Below are 25926 nucleotides of genomic sequence, written 5' to 3' on the forward strand. Positions count from 1 at the left end.
AAGTGAGGTTTTTTTGGTCCAGCCAATGGAGATAGACAGAGTGGGTTTTGTTGTTTGTTCTGTTTTGTTATTGTTGTTGTTATTTTACAATAAAAGACTGTACTTCTCTGCTTCCACAGATGTAGACTCCTTTCTGTAATATGATTTTTCTGTATAGCTCTTAATTTAGCCTCACTTTGTCTGCTTTTTAGAACCAAACTGCTTCCATAGATGCTTCTCCCTTGAATTGTTGCCTCGTATCTACAAGGTACCCTTAGCCTTATAGGAAGTAAGTTTGCCGGCTCTTTTTTAAAATCTGCAGCTTCTGGACTGTTTCTTCAAAGTGTCTTTTCTCTGTTTCCTCCTGTACACCCTCATGCTGTATCATCACTGTTTTAGGAAACAGTTCATTGAATTTGGGTCTAGGATTTCACTGTTTCCTATTTCCTCTAAGTAGGACATTTGCATAATATTTCCTCATTGTCTATGTGTTGGGATGATTTCCAAGAATACAAAGGGGAAATATTCACAGTACACCATAATGTTCAAACTGGAAGTTTTCAAGTTTCTTATGATCTCTTTTTCTCTCTCTCTTTTTAGTATTCCTCAAGTACATTAAACTTTTTTAAGTGAAAAGAAAAAAGTGTTACAATAGGAAAATTATTTTTTTAAATCACAGTAAAGCACAAGTAAGTTTATGCTACTTTTCTCCCTGAAGATTGTTAGTAAAATTTTAGATGGCTCCCCACACCCATAATTTCTATTTATTCAAAGAACTCATGTTGTTTTGGCCACTTGAGCTATAATGTCACTATTATGTAAAAATATTTGATATATACCTTTTTGTTGTTTCAGTTGTTTTGTTTTATGATGAGTATTTTTAGGTGGATATGAAAGTGGTATTCTGCTATGTCTTCAAATTATATTTCTATTCATACTTGGTAAGAGGAAAAACTCACACCTTATAGACAACACAGCACTATTTTGGAGACACTATTATCTCTCATCTGCCCACATTGATTTTGGACTCTGATTTCTTAGAGTAACTTAGATGTGCCAATTGGAAAATATAACCATCTTATTTGGAAAAGGGTGTTCAAATATAGTGCATTTTTGTCTGAGGTACAAGAATGCAACCAGAAGCATATAGTTGTATTTCCAAGTCTGCAAATGGTAGCAATCTCCAAACTGCATAAAATAACTTTTATATGTGGGTTGTGTCCTTTGAAGAAATTGGTTCTATTTGCTGTAGTCTATGCAGTGATAAATTTGCTTAAGTGCTCTGCTAAATTATTTTATGTTTATGTTGCCATTCATGTTGAAGACATAAAGTCTTGTATTTAAATTGAGATCAGTACAAAAAAAATGGGTGAAATAGGACAAAGAATGTGGAATTCAGATTTTACTGTCCCTTTTCTACTTTTCCTCATTCTATAAAGAAATTATACAAAGAATAAGGGAAACTTATTATTCAGAAACAGGCTATGAAAAAGAGAATGATAACAATGCCAGGAAAGTCATGGAAATAATTAAATGTTCTAATATATTAATATAACACAAAGAAAAATCAGAGGAAATTTTAAGAAAGAGAAAGCTATTTTATAATTAATCAAGGCTCCAGAGAAAAGTTTTTAACATTAAATTTTTTTTAAAAGATACAGTAATTTATATTTTCTCCTAGTATTTTATTTCCTTTAAAGGAATTAAGAAAACCAAATTTCCTGTCTTCTTAATTCCCAAATTGGGAGTAACACAAATCCAGCTGTATTTCCTCTTTTCTATGTGTTTTATAATCGTTTGTATGACATTCCTTCCTTTTTCTGTCTTCTATTTGTTAGTTTTGGTGTTTTACCTAATTTGCTTTTCTAGTCTTTCCACATTTATAGGCTTCATACAGCATTGTTTATATGTGATATAAATAAGCTGATCTGAAATTGTTATAAAATCAACTGCCGTTTCTGAATATCACCAACATGTACTTGAATCCTTCTGGTTTTCAGGATCCTGGCACATCTCCAAGGCCTCTGTCCTCCCTTGTTCTTTGTTCTCAGCTCTGCCCCCGTCACTTCTGGACCAGGCATGCTGGTTTGCTTGCAACCCCTGAGCTACCCTTTACCAACAGCTCTCTCCATGGCTTATTTTCTCATATTTTCTTCATTGTCCATTAACAGGAAAAACTTCTCTTTCTTGAAGAACCTTAACATTTCCATTTTGTTTTTCTGTTACCAAACCAAGGATTTCAAATTTTTAGCTTTATTTTACACTTTTTAAGAGAAGGACAAAATGAATAGTAATGTAACAGTAGAATTATTGGAAAGGCAAAAGAAAACAAACAACAGAACAGAAACAAACTATGCAGAAGCATTGTTTTCCTTTCTTTCTGTCTGTGCTGTGTATTGCTTAAGAACTCTGACTCACTGGACCTTCCTAGAACTAGTCAGTGAGATGTGTAGCCTTTCAAATGAAATCCTTCCTTTTTGCATGGTCTTTCAGCTCTTTGAAGGTATGGCTCCAGCATGGGTGTCCAGGCCATTTCTGTCACCAGCATTAGTGTAGACATACTGTATACTAGGGTAATTGTATCATTCACCATTGAGCAAACACAGCCTTTCCATTTTTGCGTTCACTCCATTGTTTTTTCACTTTTCTCTTCATCTGGAGTATCCTTCCACATATTTTCAGTTGAAATCTCAACCATCCTTCAAAGTCAGTTGACAAGTTGCTTTATTAATAAATTCATCTCATATCGTTTATGCTTGAAAAATATTTTCCTCATCTAATTCTATTAATTTTGATTATTGCATTCTTATGACTCTCGTTACATTCTATATTCTCTGTAACTATTTTTTTAACCATTTCTTTTCTTCTCCTTATTGCTGTTTTACAAATGGAATGTTGTTAACTTTCTTTTATGCCTGGCGCGGTGGCTCACGCCTGTAATCCAAGCACTTTGGGAGGCTGAGGCAGGCAGATCACTGGAGGTCAGGAGTCGAGACCAGGCTGGCCAACATGGTGAAACCCAGTCTCTACTGAAAATACAAAAATTAGCTGGGCATGGTGGTGCACACCTGTAATCCCAGCTACTCAGGAGGCTGAGGTAGGTGAATCACTTAAACCTGGGAGGCAGAGGCTGCAGTGAGCCCAGATGGTGCCACTGCACTCCAACCTGGGCGACAGAGCGAGACTCTGTCTCAAACAAAACAAACAAACAGAAACAAAAACAAAAAAATTTCATTTTAAAAATATTTCAGCATTCTCAACCTCAAAAAAAACCCACAAACCTAGAAAGGACAAATTGTGTTTTTAAGTACAGATTTATAAATGTTTCTGGTACAGTTTGGTTTTTCTCTTTATTGAAACCTCTTGATGAAAGGTTTACTGTGGGATTCTTGTCAAGAATACATAACCTCAATCTAATCATGAGGAAATATCAGACAAATCAAACTGGGAGATTTTTGTGGAATCAAGGAAGATTCTACAAAATAATTGCTCTGTACTCTTCAACAGTATTAAAATCAAGAGGTTAAAAGAAAGGGTGAATTATTATTTCAAAATAAACTAATCCAAAGCCATCGGCTCGGCACTATCCCAGAGCTTTCCCCATCTTCTACATTCAATTAATTTCTGTGGCTTAGAACTGTATCTCCGTGCCCATTTCTCATCCATTGGCCTAGATCTTCATCTTCCATTTCACAGTCTACTACTAGAACCTCCCAGCTGGTGGCCTTTTTCCTCCCAATTTTTCTAAAACACATACTAAATTATGGGGCTTTACGTCACCTATGGAATAAAGTCAAAATACCTTAAAGTAGCAGGCAAGGCCTCTCGTAATCAAATATTATGTACAATTTTTTTTTAAATTAGCAGGATTTAAAACACTTACTTTGATTGTTCACAAATTTAGACAATAATTCTATCAGTAAATGTGTAATGATAATTTAGTATATTTAGGACTAAGACCGGTACAACTGTTTTTGTGCTTCTAGAATTTATTAAGGTTTGAAAAATTATTAGCTGCCAACTTTAAGATTCAGGGATTGAATACTGACTTTTTTTCTTTCTCTAAGAAACTAATAGTTCATTATAACTTCAGAATTCCAATTAAAGTGATGGATTGTTTGAAAAGAATATTACTCAAAAAGTCTGAATTATAAATTGAGTTCAGGTATCTGATACTTTACACAAGGGTTTTATTTTGTCCCAAAGAGTTTCTCTGGCTTGCATGGTTTAATAGTGTCACTCAAATTATTTCTGAGACTGTAAGGACTAAGGTTTCAAGGATTTTTCCCTCAATGTATGGTACATATTCAATTTCTCTTTGAAGAAGCTTTTTATATATTAATCAATTTATCTTTTTAAATTCTATTTTTAATTCTTTCATTTTGTTTTTTAAAATATCATGTTTGGTCATTCTCATATATATTGAAGAATGAAACTCAAACAACAAAATGGTTAGTAAAAATTTATTAGTCCTAGGCAGCAGAATGTAATTATGATTTGTTTATTGCTAATAAAATAAGATAAAGGCATTTGATCAGGATATTTTTAGCTGTGTTTGTAAAAGCATTCTGTATACGACTCTGGATAGCTTTTCTCCTCTCCCTCTCCCCCTTCTCTCTCCCCCTTTCCCTCTCCTCTCTCCCTCTCCCTCCCCTCTCTCTTCTTTTTTGAGACAGGGTCTTGCTCTGTCACCCAGGCTGGAGTGCAGTGGTGGGACCTGGGCTCACTGCAACCTCCACCTCCAGAGTTCAAATGATTCTTGTGCCTCAGCCTCCTGAGTAGCTGGGATTACAGGTGTGTGCTATGCCCGGCTAATTTTTTTGGATTTTTAGTACACACGGGGTTTCACCATGTTGCACAGACTGGTTTTGAACTCCTGGCTTCAAGTGATCCACCCACCTCAGCCTTCCAAAGTGGTGGGATTACAGGCATGAACCATCATGCCCAGCCTCTGGGTAGCTTTTAAACATATTCATATTATGAATGTATACACCCTATTTCTGAGTTCTGCTGCCTCCTTTTTTGAATCAAAAACTAAGGTACACTGTTTTATTACTCAGGATCATTGTGTTATTAACAACTTAGAAGTTAGCTTATGTTATTCTTTGCTTTCCAAAAATCTTACCTTTCTTTAGATGATTTCCTCTTTATTTTTGCTAAAAGCTGATTTTTTTTTAACATTTCAATTCCACACGGGAAATGATCATCTGCTGCATAAACAGCATGATTCCAAGGCTTTTCTGAAAATTAACTCTAGTGTTAAAGGGCAGAAACTATGTACAGAGCCCAGGAAAAAACAAAATTTTACTGTCTCTTATTATAAAATATCTAGTTCTGAAATCTATGCCAAGACAGTTGGTATCCTGAAGTCTACCTGTAATCCAAGGTCCAAAGAAATCTACCCTTATGTGATGATTGAGCCATTGGAGGGAGATCATACCTTTGAGCTATGTTTGACTTGAACATGCTCTCCCTTAGCTGGTGACCAGCCACTTGGTAACCTCAGTAATTATTTTTCAAGACAGACACTTTAAACTTTATTTTCTTAACATCAGTAACATTTTCTTGTTCACACATATTTATGCTGGAAGTTAAGGTATAGGATCATGTGAGATTAGTTAACAGCTTGATTCAAGATGATGTATCTGACACTGTTTTGCCATATTTTTATATTTCACACAGGAATAGAGTGAGAAACTTATATATTTTAACTTTATTCTTGACTGAGAAACACAATAGGTAGTTTAAACTAAATTAAAAAATAAAGATTTTAAAAGTCAGACATTTTATGATATCACCAAATGAGAATTCACTTACATTCATTTATTGAGGATATGTATTTTTAACCTTGAGTTTTCATGAGTGATTTCAAATTATTTTTACTAGTGTCTTAATATTCTCATATGTTGAGAGAGCTGAAATTTTTAGTATCCCATTTTATAAGTTGCATAATAGAAGGGTTGAAATTACATGGTTTTTTTCAGGAACTATATTCATTAAATGTTTATGGTTGTACTCTTTACTAGGCAATTATGATTTCCTTTTGATAGTAAGAGAAATATTAAGATATGTGGAAATCATCACAAGTGTTCCTCTAAAGCTCATCTCATACTTGTATTTTTTTGACTGTTAGTAGTATCATAATGCTACAAAATGTATTTCTAGGGAGGTAAGTAATGCTCGTCAATCCATTTAATAGCTTCCCATATGAGGAAGCTTACTCTTATTCAACATACTTTTTATTCAAGTACTTTTGCAGGAATTCAATTTGACTAACATTATGGAAATTGAGAACCTGTATTTTTCAGCCCCGTTATTATGCTATCCTATCCCCTAATAAATGCTCTATCATCCCTTCAATTCTTAAGCAGGGAGGATTTGTCTGAATCATTGCTTCATTATTCACAATGACCAGCACCATATACAATAATAATTTTTTTATTCAACTGGCCAAATTCTTTACAACTCTTGAACTTCTTTTGGAATATGAGAAAGTGTGATTTATATCTAATGTGTAATTGTTTCTTAGGCTTTCATAGCTTTTTAGAAACTAGGACAAAGGAGATATACAATTGCTTTTTTTCCATATTCTTTCCAAGATAGCTACTATATAATTTCAAATATTTAATTTTATAGTGTGTTTAATCTCAATAAATATATGATGCCTGACTTTGAATTATGGACAACAATTTTTAAATTTAAAGAAAAAAATATATTTTTGTTGGGAACAGGCCCCCCAAAATCTGGCCATAAACTTGCGCCAAAACTGGCCATAAACAAAATCTCTGAAGCACTGTGACATGTTTGTGATGACCGTGACACACATGCTGAAGGTTGTGTGTTTACCAGAATGAGGGCAAGAAGCACCTGGCCCACTCAGGGCGGAAAACCACTTAAAGGCATTCTTGTGCCTTAAGGACATGCTCCTACTGCAGATAACTAGCCTAAGCCCATCCCTTTATTTCAGCCCATCCCTTTATTTCAGCTCATCCCTTTGTTTCCCATAAGGAATACTTTTAGTTAATCTATAATCTATAGAAACAATGCTCATCACTGGCTTGCTGTTAATAAATACATGGGTAAATCTCTGTTCGAGGCTCTCAGCTCTGAAGGCTGTGAGACCCCTGATTTCCCACTTCACACCTCTGTATTTCTGTGTGTGTGTCTTGAAATCCTCTAGCACCTCTAGGTTAGGGTCTCCCCCACCGAGCTGGTCTCAGCATATTTTGAGTGAGGGTCTCACTCTAGAATGCAGTGGTGCGATCTCAGCTCACTCTAAATTCTACCTTGCAGGTTCAACCAATTATACCTCAGCCTCCCAAGTAGCTAGGACTACAGGCATGCGCCGTCACGCCCAGCTAATTTTTTTTATTTTTAGTAGAGAAAGTGTTTCACCATATTGGCCAGGCTGGTCTCAAACTCCTGGCCTACGTGATCCACCTGCCTCAACCTCCCAAAGTGCTGGGATTGCGGTCATGAGCCACCGTGCCCAGCCTAAAATTAAAACATGTATATATTTAAAAGCTTTTTATTTTTCTAATTATAAAAATAATACGTACTCATTGTAAAAAAAAAATCTGAATAGTACAGAGAACATAAAAGAAGCAGGAAGAAAATGTCACTTAGAATGACAATACCCAGAGGCAATCACTGTTAACATTTTGGCATATTTCATTCCATATATAATTCTGATTGTGCAGAATATAAACTGTTTAAAAGTTGAGAGAATCATAATATGTTAGAGGAAAAAGCAAGGCATAAATTATAAGTATAGGACTAAACTTAAATGAATATATGAATATCTTTTTTAAAATTAAACAAAATCTGAAATGATAGGCCAAGATTTCAAATTTTGCCTTTGGCCCAGAGATGATATATTGACAACTATTCCATGAGAAATGAAAATCTCACTGAAATCAACAGTGAACTCCAATGAATGATTCCAGTTTGGAATGAATAATTCAAAATAATGAAAGCATAGATTCTAATGGTAATAATCTTTTATTATTATTATTATTATTATTATTATACTTTAAGTTTTAGGGTACATGTGCACAATGTGCAGGTTAGTTACATATGTATACATGTGCCATGCTGGTGCGCTGCACCCACTAACTCGTCATCTAGCATTAGGTATATCTCCCAATGCTATCCCCCCCCCCACCCCACAACAGTCCCCAGAGTGCAATGTTCCCCTTCCTGTGTCCATGTGTTCTCATTGTTCAATTCCCACCTATGAGTGAGAATATGCGGTGTTTGGTTTTTTGGTAATAATCTTAATTACACAGAATTGTTCAATATATTGATGTAGGGAGGAGCAAAAATTTTATAGATAAGCTACTCACAGATGAATTATTATGAAAAATAGAATAACATAAATGTATATGAAGAATTTTCTGGTACTTCATATGAAGAAATTTAAAAAACCTTTCTTATAAATAAATTAAAGCAGTTATAGCATTAAAAGTGGTCTCAAATAATATCTCCTCAAACATTGTTATTTGACAGATTGTGAAATTGAAATTCTGACACCTTGCATTCTTTGTGCAAGACCTATGGTCCAGAAGTGGGGAAGAATCTGGTAGAACCCATGTTGAGTCAGAACACTGGCTTCTCCTTTCCAAAGTTCTAAGCCAAATGACAATAGCACTTAGACAAGAGATTATATGATTTCTCTTCCATTATTTGTTCACGATTGATCAATTCCTTTATTCCTTCCATTTAAAAATTTATTTCTAACATTCATTAATAAATTCTATGAGCCAACCACCAATAAAAGAACTTTCTACACATTTTAAAGTTTAATTGTCACAAAAACATTAGGTGCAGTTACTAGTACTATTCTCATTTTTAAGTAAAAACACAAACAGAGGAGGCAACTAGAAAATAACAGAGCTGGAATGTGGACCAAATACTTCTAGCATCCCGATTTCAAATAACTACACTCTTGAACAAATTTTGGGTTGACTTTGAAAAAATAATTTTTAGGCTACTCGCAGAGAACTAGATCATTTCTAATTTCTTAGATATATACGTACTCAAGTCTAATCTATGTGTTTGGGTTTTTATATTTCAGAGTCTAGGATGAAATCTGAGGTGATAATATTGTCATCTTGAAATATAAAAACCCGGGCACATGGACAGCTGAGCTAATGCTGTCACAGGTGGTGAATTTTCCCTTTCCTCATCACCTATATTTTCAGTCATGAGAGATTCTCAGCTTTTATTTGCACCTCTGCATTCTAGGTTTCACAAGAGTGTCACAATTTAACATATTTAATGTCTTAGACATCATTTCTTGATTTACACTTATAAACTTGCAATTTATTTTATTTGAATCCAATTTCAGTTATCTTCTCATGCTAAATGAGCTTTAGAAAGTTTTTCTGTCTGGAACAGTATAGTGATACTTAGAAAAATTAAAACTTATAAAGTAAATGATTTTATGAATTTTCTGTTGGAAACATTTTCATACAGAAAAATGTATTTCCTTTCATTTTAGGCTTTACATTTCAGAATTTCAAACAAAAAACAGTGTCCACTTTTTTAATGTACCATCTTCTTAGCACACCTACTTTCCTCTTTGGTCTTATTATAGTAAGGTTTAGTTTCACTTTTCCTTATCAGTATTACTTCCCTATTTTGTACTTTTTTGATAAATATTCCACTATATTAATCTTGATTCAATGACGTAAAATGGTGCCCCATAGTGCCTTCTTCAAGAGCATATTAATCATACCAAATTACTCTGCTCAAAATGCATTCAGGCACTTTCTTCATATTATCCTTTTGATCTCTGGGATGTATTTTCACATTGTTAATTGAAACATTAGTGTTACACATTTTATCATTTTTTCCTTTATTATTATATTCAAATGTTAGGAATGCTTTCCCATAACCCTGGAACCCACTTAGATATTAGTGATGCTTTATCCATCAACCAGAAAATTCATATTTTCTGCGTCTAGTATATTGTCTTTGCGTAACTTTCTTTTAAATATATGGCTACAGCCAGGTTTGGTGGCTCATGCCTGTAATCCCAGCACTTTGGGAGGCCGAGGCGGGTGGATCACGAGGTCAGGAGTTTGAGACCAGCCTGGCCAACAAGGTGAAACCCCATCTCTACTAAATATACAAAAAAAAAGATTAGCTGGGCGTGCTGGCACGCACCTGTAATGCCAGCTACTTGGGAGGCTAAGGCAGGAGAATCGCTGGAATCTGGGAGGCGGAGGTTGAAGTGAGGTGATACCACACCGTTGCACTCCAGCCTGGGTGACAGGGCAAGACTCGGTCTCAAAAAAAATAAAAATAAAAATTAATAAATAAATATATGGCTACAAGAATAATTACATTCTTTTGGAATACATATATTCCCCTTTGGCTTGGCTGCTTATCCACTAAATAATGGTTTTAGCCAAATCAGTGGATTTTATTGAGCTTCTACTATGTGGCAGGCCTTTAATCCATGGAGTTGAGGTAGATGTAAAGATTATTGATTATGGACATCCAGATATCACTATCTAATGAAAGGGACAGGAAAGTAAATAATATGTAAATAATGTAATGCAGTGTGACAGTAGTTCTAATGAGGTGCAGTGCATCCAAAGAGCTATTGCCAAGTGGGAGATAGGACGGATCTTCCACTAGAAGCAACCATTGATGTGAATGTTGTAAAGTAATTAGAGGGAAAAATGGGGTTAGGCACAATAGGCAAAACAGAAGAGCCTATATGAAGGAATGAAAGATTGTGGTTACATTCAGGAACTGGTGAGAAGATTGGAATGACTGCAATGGCAAACCAGGTGGGTCATGAGGGCCTTTCCTATCTCAGAACACAAGCAAGTCTGCTGACAAGGCCCACTTGCTAGAACTTCTCTTGTGTGAGGCTGAGGAAGGACAAGATGTAGGTGGATCTGCCAAAGGTCTTTTACCCTCAGTGCAAAGTATGACTTTGTGACCAAGAGCAGAGGGTTTGGAGTCAGACAGACCTGGGTTTAAGTGAAGCTTTGTGACTTATGACAATTTATTTAACTTTTTAAAAACTCAATTCTTAGTAAAATCATAATTCTTCTCAGAAGATAATGGTTGCATCCCTTGGGATGAGTGTGAGGATTAAATATGATTATGGATATAAATTTCTACATAGGGCATTTGAGACATAGTCAAAACTCAGTACTTATTAGCTTACTTTTACACCAACCCCAAACAAGCTTCTTTTAGGGCTTTATCTATCAATAGAGTGATCCTCAAGGAAAGTTTTCCTAGACCTAACTGGGAAGGGTCCTTTTTTAATTTAACATACCCTACTGAATAAATGGGGTGATAAACAAAACTTATTTCTGTCTCAAAGGTGAGTAGACTCAGTTTCTACAATTTTTTAAGCTGAGGATCAGATATACTTATATATAATATTTCTGAGAAAGTGAAAGGAAATTAAAATATTATTTAGAAGGTTGCTTTATATGGAAGCAAGCAGTTTCAAAATCATTTTACCTAGTCATATGAAAATATGAAACTAAATACTATTCCGTTCCATGATGTGATTATTATGTATTGCATGCTTGTACCAAAATAGCTCACATACCCCATAAATATATATACCTACTATGTACCCACAAAAGTTAAAAATTAAAAAATTAAAAAAGATACTACATCACCAATTTATTTATGTACATATAGCAGTCAGATATTTTAAATTTACAAGTTAAAATAAAATCCTCAGATATAGCATCCCTGAAATTTTATGAAAATATTCCTAAATATATCAGATTAATATGTTGATTAATATTCTGAAAAACATGCCAAAAAAAGCCTGCTGTCAAAATTCAAGTACTACCTCTTAGATAACTGTAAAGAATTTGAAGCTACTTGAGAGAAAACAACTGAGATATTTACCTGTCTTTTTCAAATCCATTTTAGACCAAGAAGAATCATTATTACCTATTGGTAAGGATTACACATTTGACACAATAAAAATAATCATTTTCTCTAGCAGTGAAAACCAATTGACAACATATAGCTGCCTCTGGGAATTCTTTGTAAAGTAAATCATCCTTGTGAGATATTTCAGTGAGAAACAAGAACTGATAAGCATACTGACTTACTCATAAATTGTCATTTCTATGTAAATTAGCAATCCTAACTGAAACATCAATGCAATGTCAAATAAGGTATAATCTTATGCTATGGTAAGAATTAATGCCTTAGACATTTTTACTAGAGGTTTGGGCCATAGGGTTTTTGTTTTTGTTTTTTATTATACTTTAAGTTTTAAGGTACAGGTGCACAACGTGCAGGTTTGTTACATATGTATACATGTGCCATGTTGGTGTGTTGCACCCATTAACTCGTCATTTACCATTAGGTATATCTCCTAATGCTATCCCTCCCCCCTCCCCCCACCCCACAACAGGCCCCAGTGTATGATGTTCCCTTTCCTGTGTCCATGTGTTCTTATTGTTCAATTCCCACCTATGAGTGAGAACATGTGGTGTTTGGCACACGTATGTTTATTGCCGCACTGTTCACAATAGCAAAGACTTGGAACCAACCCAAATGTCCAACAATGATAGACTGGATTAAGAAAATGTGGCACATATATACCATGGAATACTATGCAGCCATACAAAATGATGAGTTCATGTCCTTTGTAGGGACATGGATGAAGCTGGAAACCATCATTCTCAGCAAATTATCGCAAGGATATGTTGTTTTTAACAGCTCTGAAAATTTTGTGTTTTTGATTCCATCAGATAATTCCTGTGATAAATTGACTGCTGTATGCATGGATAAAACTGTGGGTTGGGAAACAGTATAGGGTAGTGTATTAGTCTGTTTTCACACTGCTATAAAGAACACTCAAGACTGGGTAATTTTTAAGACTGGGTAATTTTTAAGAAGACTGGGTAATTTTTAAGACTGGGTAATTTAAATGACTCACAGTTCCGCATGGCCAAGAAGGCCTCAGGAAACTTAAAATCATGGTGGAAGGTGAAGGGGAAGCAAGGAATATCTTACATGGCAGCAGGAGATAGAGAGGGCAGGGGGAAGTGCTACAGTTTTAAACAAGCAGATCTTGTGAGAACTGACTCACTATCATGAGAACAGCATGGGGGAAACCACCCCCGTGATCTAGTCACCTCCTACCAGATTCCTCCCTTAACACATGGGGATTACAATTCGAGATGAGATTTGTGTAGGAACACAGAGCCAAACCATATCTAGTAGTGATCAAGGTTCTCTGAAGTCTGACTAGCTAGGTATTCTCCTGACTTCAGCAATAACTAGCTGTGTGGCCTTGAAGAGTTCATTTATTGCTCAGAACCTTATTTTCCTTATTAAAAATGGCAACTTCCATCCCTTTTCCTCACCCTCCCTGTCAGCATCTGCTGCGCTCCAGATTTTACTCATATATCGTTTGCCTCCCTTCATTAGATTGCAAGTCGTGTGAAGGAAGGCTTACCACCATGTCCTCTGCATCCTGAATAGCACCTGGTACATAGTTGGCTGGTAAATATTTGTTCAAAGAAATCCATATAACAAGGATAATATTATTGCCTGCCTCTTGGGTTGGCAGAGTGTGTGTGTGTGTGTGTGTGTGTGTGTATGTATATAGTGAGTTAATATATGCAAGGCACTAAGAATAGTACTGGCACATAGTCAATGTTCAGTAGTTGTTAGTTGTTATTCATATTCATGAGAAGTTTGGGGTATTTATTTTATTTTTGTATTTTGTCTCTTTTTAGTTTTTTTTACTATTATTATTTTTAATTTTTCCATAAGTTATTGGGGTGCAGGTGGTATTTGGTTACATGTGTAAGTTCTTTAGTGGTGATCTGTGAGATTTTGGTGCACCCATCACCCAAGCAATATACACTGCACCATATTTGTAGTCTTCTATCCCTCACTCCCACAGGTCCCTCAAATCCATTGCATCATTCTTATGCCTTTGTCTCCTCGCAGCTTAGCTCCCAGGTATCATTGAGAACATACGATGTTTGGTTTTCCACTCCTGAGTTACTTCACTTAGAATAATAGTCTCCAATCTCATCCAGGTCACTGCAAATGCTGTTAATTCATTCCTTTTTATGTCTGCGTAGTATTCCATCATATACACACACACACACACACACACACACACACACACGTCTCACACAGTTTCTTTATCCACTCGTTGATTGATGGGCATTTGGGTTGGTTCCACGATTTTGCCGGATTCGCTCCCTCCCCTGAGTTCTGGCCAGGAGGCTTCTTGCCCCGTTCAAATTGTTACAAAGTTCAGCTAGAGAATTCCTTCTCCCTGTGGAGTTTTACCCCCTGCTCCTCTGGCCATCTTCCTGATGGATCCCTTTGGCGCCAGCGAGGAATGGCTGCCTGTGAACCCAGTGAGCTCCCAGGGCCTTTCTGCTACCTCCTCTACCTCGGTGTTTTGCTCTGCTCTCCAAATTGACTCAGCCAGGGAAAGTTAGACACTTCTCCCGCAAACAGATCTTCAGCTTCTCCAGTGGGGCTGTGTGTTCGGGAGAGGAGGGTCTCTCTTTCCCACTTCCGCAGTTGGGGCACTCATAATTTTGGGGGGATCTCCTGGGTCCTGTAGGAGCAGTCCGCTTCCTCCAGATGGTCTGTGGGTCCTCTCGGGATTGCTGGTTTGTTCTTGCAGTTAATCTGGAGCTAAAATTCACAATGCGAGCCCCCACTTGCTGCTCTGTCTGGAGTTGCACTCTAGTCCTGCCTCCTCCTGTCCGCCATGATCTCCGGTATTCATTTTAGGTCAAACCCGTATTTTAATTTTTTTTCTTTTAGGCAATAAATTAATTATGGCTTCCATTTCACTTGCTACCTAGAAGTCATCACTAAAAACACTCTAGTTTCTACACAGTAACTTAAGGTTTACCTTGCTACATTGGGAAAGGAAAGATTAGGCACTAGATCCATTTGCTAAGATAATACAGTCATGCACTTGAGATATAAGAGAAATACAATCCAGTGTCAAGGGCATGCAGTTTAAAGTGAAGAGTAGTATTATTTTATTAATTGCTTCATGCTTCATTATTTAATTTAGCTAGTCAATCGTGATAGTAAAAACAAAACAGAACAAAACAATTCTATTGTTACTTAAACATAGGTAATTTTAATATACAGCCTCTTTTTCATACTCTTTGCAATGGCAAGGGTCTCTAACTTTTAGGCATTAGAGATGGATGTCCCTTCATTCTCTTCCTAGTCTCTCTTTCCAGGATCTTGTTTATGCCCTTCTAGCATCCTCCCACCTCTCCCTTTCAGCAATGCAATCACTCCCCAAGTTCTAGCTGCTTCATAGGCTTATCCCCTTATCTGCTGAGCCACGGAGGCAACTGGGGCTGGACATACATGCCTTGCTCTTACTTCCCTGCACTTAGCCCCTTGTACTTTACTTAAGCCTATCACACTAGGTTCCACAGTTACATGTAAAAACCTGTAGTGTACTGAAGGCAATACCAGAAATTGAAACATTAAAGTTGTCATTACTTCCCGGAGTCTCATGGCAATTCCGGGTAGGCCTTTCTCAAAGAGAGGTTTGGTACTTTCTTACTCTTAATCCGCTTCTTCCAACCTCATCTCCTTGAAGTATGTTCAGTTGATATACAATAATGCATTTATTTTACCAATAGTTATTGAGTGCTAGTCACTTCCTGGATCTCATGGAGACTGGAGAAAGGAGTTATGAGAATATAGGTCCAATGGCTAGAATGTTCTCTCTCTTCTCTTCACCATTTTAAGTTTAAGACCCACTTCTGAGGAGGCCAACCTGAATACCTAATACATGTCTTTAGCTTAACAATGAACATACAGTGGTGGTGGCGTTTTTAGTTAGGACATGGAGATACACACACACACACACACAAATATATAAGCATATATATGTATGCACACACTTATATTCTTAGGACATGGAAATATAGGTAATTTGTATGTATTAACACATACTATATTAAAAAATTTATGTGTGTGTATATATACACAATAAAATTTGTGCGTGTGTATATATATATGATTATGTCTATCTAATTACCTTCTAAACTATTTAAAGCTTATAAAAAGGAAAATTAACTCAAATTGTTATCTAAACAGCAGTGAAGTTTCATTTTCTACCCAAGGGCCAGAGAAACTTCATCATTTATTTACTTCGGAAAATTTGGGATTTTTCTATTGAATTTACTACTTATGGCTCTGTTACTTTATTCCTAGGTTAATTCTATCTGCTTTTTAGTTTTCTATGTCTGTTTGATACAAAATACTATATTCTCTGCACATTTTAGAGAAGTGTTAGAAGAGGAAAGAAAGATTCTATTTGGCTTCACATTTTATTGAGGAGGAACAGTTTCTCACTCACAGAATTTAAGAACCGTCTACAAATAGTTTTAAATGTTTGACAGAAATTCAGTAATCCATCACTGGATAGGGATTATATTTTTAAGGGTGTGTTCAGAATGAAATACAATGTCAGTAAAAGTCTTGATAAACTGTAAAAACTCATTAGAGTATAAAATATTTTTATTATTGCACTTAATATGAGCATACCTTGATTTGTTCTGCTTTGAATTTGTGTTTGGGCGTCTTTTTGTTTGTTTGTTTGGTTTGTTTTTTTGAGAGGGAGTCTTGCTCTGTCACCCAGGCTGGAGTACAGTGGTGCGATCTAGGCTCACCGCAACCTCTGCTTCCTGGGCCCAAGCAATTCTCCTGTCTCAGCCTCCCAAGTAGCTGGGATTACAGGCGTGTGCCATGACACCCAACTAATTTTTTTTTTTTTTTTGTATTTTTTGGTAGGGACGGGGTTTAACCATGTTGGCCAGGCTGGTCTCGAACTCCTGACCTCAAGTGATCTGCCTGCCTCAGCCTCCCAAAGTGCTGGTATTACAGGCATAAGCCACCGCGCCCGGCCTGTGCTTTGCTTTTTTGTGCTACACAGACACTGCATTTTTTACAAATTGAAGGTTTGTGGCAACCTTTTGTTGAGCAAGTCTATTGGCACCATTCTTCCAACAGTATGCACTTGCCTCATGTTTCTGTGTCACATTTTGGTGATTCTTGCACTATTTCAAACTTTTTTCATTATCATTATGTCTGTTGTGGTGATCTGTGACAAATGATCTTTGGTGTTACCATTGTGATTGTTTTGGGTGCCATGGACTGCACCCATACAAGACAGTGAATTTAAGCAATAGACGTTTTGTGTATTCTGACTGCTTCACTGACTGGGTATTCCCCCATCTCTCTCCCTCTGCTTGGGCCTCCCTATTCCCTGAGACAAAACACTATTGAAATTAGGCCAATGAATAAGCCTACAATGGCCTCCAAGTGTTCAAGTGAAAGAAAGAGTCACACATCTCTCACTTAAAATAAAAAGCTAAAAATAATTAAGCTTAGTGAGAAAGGCATGTTAAAAGCCAATATAGGTAGAAGGCTAGGATTCTTTCTTCAAACAATTAGCCAAGTTGTGAATGCAAAGGAAAAGTTCTTGAAGAAAATTAAAAGTGCTACTCCAGTGAACACACAAATGATAAGAAAGCAAAACAACTTTATTGATGATGTGGAGAAAGTTTGAATGATCTGGATAGAACATCAAAACAGCCATAATATGTCCTTAAGCCTTTTTCAGAGCAAGGCATGTGGTAGATAGAATAAAGTACTGTCCTTGAGATATAAATCATTTAAAAAAACCTAACTAGGCATGGATTTATTTGATTATTAAACCAGGCAACAAGTATTTATTAAGCCTCTACCATGTGCCAGGCACAACTGTATGCACTAGAGATATAGAGGTGTCAAGTTCAACTAAGGTGTTGGTAAGAAAAGGTGCCTCAAAGGAATAATGAGTGAATTTGGGTGGGAGATAGAGTAGAAGGAGAGGGGAAGGATAATCTTGGGTGGCGGTTTATATTTTTAGTTGAGAATCACTGTCAGTTAATAGTTGTTGCTCCTATGAATATCCTGGTCAAAACACCTACAAAGCAGAGAGCCAAGCCTACACATTTAACCCTTGGAAAAAAAATGCTGGAGTTAGCCCTTCTCTTATCAGTTTTTCTTTCTCTGTTGTCTTTGGGAAGGGTGGTAAGTGCAGGTTCCATTCTGTTCCCTTATTCAGTCCCAGTACTAGCTAATTTTGTTTTATAAAATAGGCTTGTTTTATTCTTAGGGCAAAAGCAAAACTTCCTTTTGCTCAGTAGAAGTAGCAGCTGGGAAAGTCCCAGTTATCTCTGTTCCAAATTAGGTTTTAACTTATTAACATTATCTTTGTCCCAGGACCTTCTTCTGCTCTTTGAATTTTGAGTTCGTGGTTTCTTCAGTTTTGGAAAGTAATTAGTTTTGGAAAACGAATTTTCTATTTGAAGTTGTCTTTTCCAAACATGTTTTGGACTCCGTTTTCTCTGTTGTGATGTCTCTGTTCATTTAGTTCCAGATTAACTTTTATCTTTGAGAAACTCCTCAAAATTTGTTCTTATGTAATTGCACCATTTATCAATTTCTAGTGCTTTAATACATTCATTATCTTAAAAGCAATCTTTTCTATTATTGCATTTATATGTTGTAGAGTAGGAAAATAGATACATGTTCTCAGTCTGCAATCTTCATCATTTCATTCCTCTACTTGAATTAAATATACATACATAATTTAAACCTGTAAAATAGATACATTTTCAGTGTAGAAAAATCAGAATATGTATTACATATACTGTATTATTAGATGTTATTAATATTATATATTTATATCTATTTAGTAAATTACACATGACCCACAAGCCAGAAAGAACCACTCAATATTTTGGGGATATATATATATATATAGATATATATATATATACACATATAGTCTATTCTCATTCATTCAAGCCTATGTCTTTAATTCCTACCATATAGCTCTGTATATGTACAGTTTTTATTTTACTAGAATGGGAGCCTACTAAATTGACAATTTTGTAACTTGAATTTTTTCAGTTATATCGTAAACTTGTTGCTGCTTGTTAAATACTCCTTGATAGAATTATTAGTTTTATCAATTGCAACTTTTATCGCATAAGATATTTTTATCTTATTCCTTATTTCTTAGATTGCTTCCAATTTTCTCCATTACAAACACTACTTCTGTGAATATTCATAGAGATAAATCTTTTTGTACATTTGTGATTATGTCCCCAGGGTAAATAAAATAACTTTTTTTACCTAATATCACAGAAGAATTAGCAGAAAATCCTGGATACTGCCATGGTGGAATGACTTCTCCTTCTTTTAAGGTGTATTAAATAAAATCCATTTCTTAGTTTTTCTACAAACTCACAAAAGTATTGAGCCAGTTTTATACAACCTTTCACTGTTTTGATTTGTGTATGTCTATGTGTGTGTGTATAAGCCAGGAGGAAGAGAGAGAGAGAGAGAGAGAGAGAGAGAAAGAAAGAGATTGCTTATTAAAGTGTTTTAAATTGTTAGTGAAATAAGGACTGTTTTTCATTTCAAACAAGACTAGTACTGAGAGGAAGCTGGAAGTCCTAGGTGCTGTTATGCCTTAGTTCTGCAACTTTCCTAAGACAAAAGAAAACAAGAAAACTTTTCTTCTCAGAAACAGCGTGGAGACACCTCCTCCCTCTCAGGGGAGGCTCTCTTTTGTTACTCTGCTTTTCTGATAGAATTACCTATATGGAGCTGGTGACTTCTCTTTTTTTTTGGATACAGTGAGACCAATATTCTAACTACTTCCAAATCTACTGCCTTTGACTCTTTCTTTTTACCCTGTCAATGCTGCTTAGCCAAAGAGCACCAGGAATGTACCTGCACTTGAAGTATTTGGATTTTTTTTCTTGTTGCAATAAAGAGAAGGCACATCAGGGCGAACCATGGGGTATCTCAGGAAAAGGGCATTAGAAAGGACTTGGAAGATTTAGACTTGTGTTCAGTGATTTGAGGAGGGTTCAAGGAAGCAGGGCTTGGATATAGTTTGCCTGCTATCAAGAAGCAGGCGTAATTTTATGATTTGACATATTAATGGAATATTAATGACTCTACTTGGAAGTAACGGACCAACTTTTCTGGTCTGCTTGAGACTGAGGGGTTTCCTGGGGCAAGGCATTTTCAGAACCCAAACCAGGAAATTCCCAGACAAACTAGGAGGAGTGGATCACACGGCGTAGAGGGCAGGAGAAATGAGATGAGGCTACAGCTGGAATTGCTAAAGAAGCAGTCATTCATACTAGCCAGGATTTGGTCATTTTTGTGGTTTGGGCAATGTTCATTATTTTGTCTAGATTCTGACATGATTACAACGTGGTCTTGTCACTCTCTTCGTTCATCATGGTGACAGAGTGGCCTTGTCTAATTTCGATGTTGTTGGTGCTCAGTAGAAAACCAGATTCCGCCTCTGAGTGGCAGGCTAACTTCCGGAAAAGCAAGGCATTCTCATGGTGCCAGCCTAGTTTCTAACTGTCAGGGGCTGCTTTTCTTTTTTCCAGTTCCCTTCTTGGGGGGTTTCAGGGCTGCTTTTGGGTGGGCATGAGTTTATCGATGTGACCTTCTCATTTCAAGAGTTTTAATTTTAGCCACATTGGTTCTGTGCCATAGTGAAACATTTTGGGCTTTGAGACACTGAATAATAATAAAACATGATCTATTTCTCTTAACACATTTTTTCAAATAGAGAACAATGTTTTAATGATTAAGACTAAATGCTAAATTACTGTTAAAATTTTTAAAATCAGATGCTATGCTCCTTCTTTGAGATTCAAAATTTACATTAGCATATTTCAGTGTTCTTAGTAATACTGCTATAAGGAAACCCAATTTATTTGATATAGACACTTATTTCCATAGAATGCATTAACATTTTGGTGAGTACTAGTATTTCACTATTAAACCAGTATTTCCTAGAAATAAATACTAGTCTAATTTATTTAGTGATTGTCCCATAATTGTGCTTTCTGTTTTTTTTAAATTAGAAATATGTAAGGGGCAAATAACTATTCTGATTTAAATTGTTCTGACTTAAAACTAATGTCCTTAATAACCGTCATGGAAAACAAATGGTTTTATGTTTTACAGATCTACAGTTTTAATATTAAGAGAAAATAGATATGGTGACTGGATTCTATTTTTTGGAAAACACTTAACTAGTAGATGAACATAGTATTACATAGTTGATTTAGTTTAGTCATAAAGATTATAAAACTAGTTAAATTGTGAAGTATTATTTTAATTATTAACATTGGTTCAATTATTTCAGCTATCTTAAACTCAGTTCAGTTTCCCATATATTAAATTGGTTGTTTAGCAATTAGTCTTTATAGCAATGGAGGAAATACTGTGGCTTTAGTTATATTATAATCTACATTCGTAAAATTTTCTCTAGATTCTGAAGACTACTTTGAGGTCAACATTCCAACAGACCTACGAGCAAAACATTCTGGGGAAATAAGTGAGAGAAAGGAAATTGAAGAACTATCAGAAGCTTCAAGAAACACCATACCACTAGCAGTGGTGCTTCCCACTGAAATTCCATGTGAGGTCAGTAAAGATACCTTGTTATTTAAGTGACCCCATTGTGTTGTGGTGGTGGTTGTTGTTGTTGTTTGGAGAGACAGGGTCTCATTAGGTTGCCCAGGCTGGTCTTTAACTCCTGGCCTCAAGAGATCCTCCTGCCCCAGCCTCCCAAAATGTTGAGATTGCAGGCATGAGCCACCGCATCCAGCCCACCTGTTATTTTTTTAATAGATATTGTATTTCACAAGAATGCAAGCTCCAACATAGCTGTCATTTTTGTCTACTTTGTTCATGGCTATCCTCTGAACCTAGGCAATTAGCAGGCATTTGATACACACTGGATGATAGTTGAATTAATAGGCATTTGTTACATAATTGTTGAAAAATTAAATAGTGAAGGTTATATGGAAGCTTAATTTTATCAACTGTTACTTCACATTTTGCAAATAGATGTACAATTGCAATAGCTCTCAAGCTAGTCAAAAGAAATTTAGATTCACAGTAAATAGGTTAAGGATCTATTTTCTTAAAGGGAAACATACCCTTGGATAGAATTTTAAAATACTTTATTTTTAGGACCACACCATATTTTCAATGATGAAACATGTATTAAAGGCTGACATTAAGTGGAAATACCATAAAAGTTAGAAGAGATAGTCCTTCAGGAAATAACAGTATAATGTGGGGGGATGATTTCTGGGCAGGTGACTGTGGGAATATATGTTCCTAGCATGTCTTCCTCCTAAATCTTGCTTGGAATGAACCACTAAAATAAGCCTTTCCAAATATCTGACTATATAATCTTAGGACATGAAAAAGATGCTGGGCCTCAGTTTGTGGCATCCTTGAGTATAAAGAGCCAGAGATACAGGAGAGCGTTATGGGAGTTGCCTGAAGGAGTCTTTCTGATAGAAGCCAGTGACAGGGGCTCACTGACCTTTGGGCGGGTCTCCTGATCCTACTGGTACCAGTGGTCCTGATGGAGGTGGAATATCCTGTGTAGAAGGGTATAGTTTAGTTTCCTCACCCTCACTCTCTAGACCCTTACCCCATGCCTAAGCAGAAGAATTGCTGTTTTAAGCTATTTGCTGTCAGTTCCAGAGGAACAAAAAAATGCTTTCACACTACCTTAGAGACCCCAGGAAACGGAACTATACAGGTATGAGGAAACTGACACAGATGATCAGGCAAAGAAAAATTACAAGGACTCAGAACTTAAAGGAAGGAGATCAGGCTGAACAGTCAGAACTCGTGGCACCTACTGAGTCAGAAACAATGGAAAAGACAGAAAATAAGTGTAATAAAAGAAAAATGGCAACTACTCTCAAGTAGATGAAATCAAAGCAGAAAAAAGAAAACCCTCTGAAACTAAAAGTAGCTCAACAGGAGTTATACAGTGAGTCTAAATAGCTGCTTTTAAAAATATCTGCAACAGTAAAATTCGAGCACTGTAAGACCCTTCTCTTACTAAATTTCCAAAGAAATCAGTCCCAAAATCAAACCTCACTGCTATCTAAGCAAAGATGTATTATTTAGATAGCTAGTTAGATAAGGGTTTTTTCAATAGGAGAATCATGGACTGTTTTTTATTGACATTGATATAATTCTTTCAGACTCTTAGATTTAAATTATTTCAATATAAAATTTCTTTTAGGTACCCCACTTTTTAAAGAATCCTAAACATTTAAAAGGTTATACAAAGTTATTTTAGTGCCAGCCCCACATTCTAATCAAAGTAAGCTAATCATTGGACCAAAAACAGTTATCCCAGACAAGATATTTTGTTTTCAGAACCTAGATTTTAGTATAGTCTGAATCCATAAGACTATTGCCAACCACCAGAGAAAAGACCACTTTTACCCACTGAGTGGAAATCATGTTTCAGACTTGCCACGACAACTTTCAGCCTATGTCATCTGTCTGAAAGCACAACCTTTGAATTCAAATTCATTTCTGAGAAGTTTTCCAAGTAGTCCGTGAATAGAGACCACTTAAGATTACTGCCTTAAGGAAATGATAGTTGAGGCTTCCCTATCATCCTAAAAAATCTAGAAATTTTACCATACTACCTCAGTCAGTCACCAGGTCTTCCTTAAGAGGTGCCTGATTCATACCCAGTGTCTTCAAACCGTGTTAATTTCTCTTTTTAGTTTTGTGTTTCCAGCATGCTAACACTGGGTTGACTATGAGCTCTTTATAGTTGCGTAATTTTCATTCTCTCTGATGAAAAGGGAGTTAGTTTAAATTTTTCCTCCTGCTGCCTCTTGCTGTGGAATTGCTGAGGTCTATGGGCCTGCCTCCTAGAGAAATTCTCTTCTTTGTGTGTGCCCTCATCTGCTCTGCAGCATTAACTTTAGTCTATCATTAATTAAGGCAGTGGGTGCTGTTGCTACTACCTATGACCCTTGGAGTTTGGGAATATTGATTCCTCTGCCTTGTCACTCTTCCTAGCACTGCTCTTTTCCACAGATTTGGATTTCCTAGACCTTGAAAATTATGTGCCACTTCTCAAACAGCAGAAAAATATTTTACTTTATTTCTTTAACTTTTTTCCCCCATGCACTAGTGAAGATATCCCTCCATTGTCCTATTTATGTAAGTTAATTATCTGTGTCTTTGAGAAATACCTAGGTGAGTTTTAGCAGTTCCAATCTGTTTCTTAATTTGACCTCTTCTTTTACTTTCTATAAGACTGGCACACTTTTTCTATTTTAGTATTTTTTGGACTTTTCTTTGTTTATGGGCCAAGACATTTGTTTTCCTAGCATATGCCTCTTGGTTTTTTTGTGTGGGTCAATTGACCATGAGAGATGTGAGTTCTAGGTCTCCCAAATGCATCCACTGTTCAAACGAATCTCATCCAATTTTATCTCCCTGATGAAAAATCCAACTGTGAGGTACTCTCCCATTGGAATTACAACAAAACCAGAACTTGACCTGATCTATTTTTTAGTAACTTCTCTTCCCTGTGCAGTCCATTACTCCGGCAAACACCCTCAAAGAAGTGGCTCTCCACTGCAGGTGATTTTGACCCTCTCTACCCAGTGGATATTTGGCAAAGCTTGCAGAGATTTTTGATTGTCATAACTAGGGGGTTGCTACTAGCATTTAGTGGGTAGAACTCTGAAAGCTGCTAAACTTCCTGTAATGCACACAACAGCTCCCACAACAGTGACACATTTGGTCCAAAAATATCAACAGTGTCAAGTTTAAATCTTATTTTTGTGATCCCTAGTCACAGATTCAGAAATGACTTCTATATTTTCTCAGCAGTAGCTCCATCCTAAAGAACAATTAGCAGTGAGCTTATTTTCTTTATCTCTTTTTTTCTTTAAACCCAGATCTTTAAATATATCATTTTCCTTTCCTTTTGGTAGAATCTGCCCACTGTAATCTCAACTTTCCTTCTCCCCAAATCTCTTACTTCCTTTAGTATAATCAACCCTAATTCTTTTATTTTTATTTTATTTTCCCACTGCTGCTATCCTGATGTTAAGATAGAGACATTTGAAAAACCAGTTGAGTCACTTATTGATTTCTTGAGAAAATTTAATTCTGAAAGTCATCGTGCAACCACAAAAGACCTTTAAAGTGGCTTTATCAGCATTTGGATCTATATTAATTTTATTGAATGTTTTTAAAATCAGAATCCTACCACATACCATATCCCTAATAAAGGTCTTTATTTTATATGACCTGTTCATTGACACACTTCTAAGGCTAAAACCCTAATATGAGTCTTCAAGCCCTTGGACAGACCATGGATTATGTAATAAACAAATATAGAGATAAATTGAGATGACATGAAAGAATGTGACTCTTAAAGGCCATAAGAATCTCAGAGATTACCTTTTTGCCAGTTCATCCCTTGACTCTGAATACAATTTAAAACAGTGTACAAAAGCTAACAGCACTACCCACTTACTTCTGATACCAAATCACAAACTAGTCCTTGGTAACCAACCTTAACTTAAAGCCCAATCCTGTGATTTAATTGGAAAATACAGTAAAAGCAGCAAAAGATGATTGTGTGCATTAATGCCTGAAAAGTCTGTATTGTGAAGTGATGCCTTCTCAGAGGTGAAGTTTTACAGTGACCAAAAGATGTCTCTTTCTTTTAAGTAGGTGGTTATCAAAAACTAAGCTACATACAGGGACTACTAGGGGAGTTTTCATACACACAAAATAATGCCTGTGTCCTACCTCAGAGATTCAGATATAAATGCAACATTGCAGACCACATTTCACCTCTTTTGTTAGGTCTCAAGGCTTATGACCAATGTAGCCAAGCTTTAAAGTTTGGAAGTGATAATTGTCATAAACCTTTGTTTCCCTGAATGCTCTGACCTAAATAAGGGATTCACAGAGGAGTCAGAAAGATTGGGAGCAAAACAATAGCTTCATAAGTGGTAAAACTAATTTATGACCATTTGAGGATCCTAA

General features: G+C 36.1%; 1 protein-coding gene across 7 annotated transcripts in view; it reads left to right on the plus strand.

Moving 5' to 3' along the window:
• The window catches only part of BANK1 (B cell scaffold protein with ankyrin repeats 1), a 289987-nt gene that overhangs the window by 42889 nt on the left and 221172 nt on the right, over positions 1-25926 (plus strand). For all 7 annotated transcript variants that reach the window (XM_009447927.4, XM_016951016.3, XM_009447929.3 and 4 more), the window contains 1 exon segment: positions 21353-21507. In XM_009447927.4, the coding sequence (XP_009446202.1) occupies positions 21353-21507 (155 nt within the window).

Source organism: Pan troglodytes, chromosome 3 (assembly GCF_028858775.2).
Source record: "Pan troglodytes isolate AG18354 chromosome 3, NHGRI_mPanTro3-v2.0_pri, whole genome shotgun sequence".
Taxonomy (NCBI): domain Eukaryota; kingdom Metazoa; phylum Chordata; class Mammalia; order Primates; family Hominidae; genus Pan; species Pan troglodytes.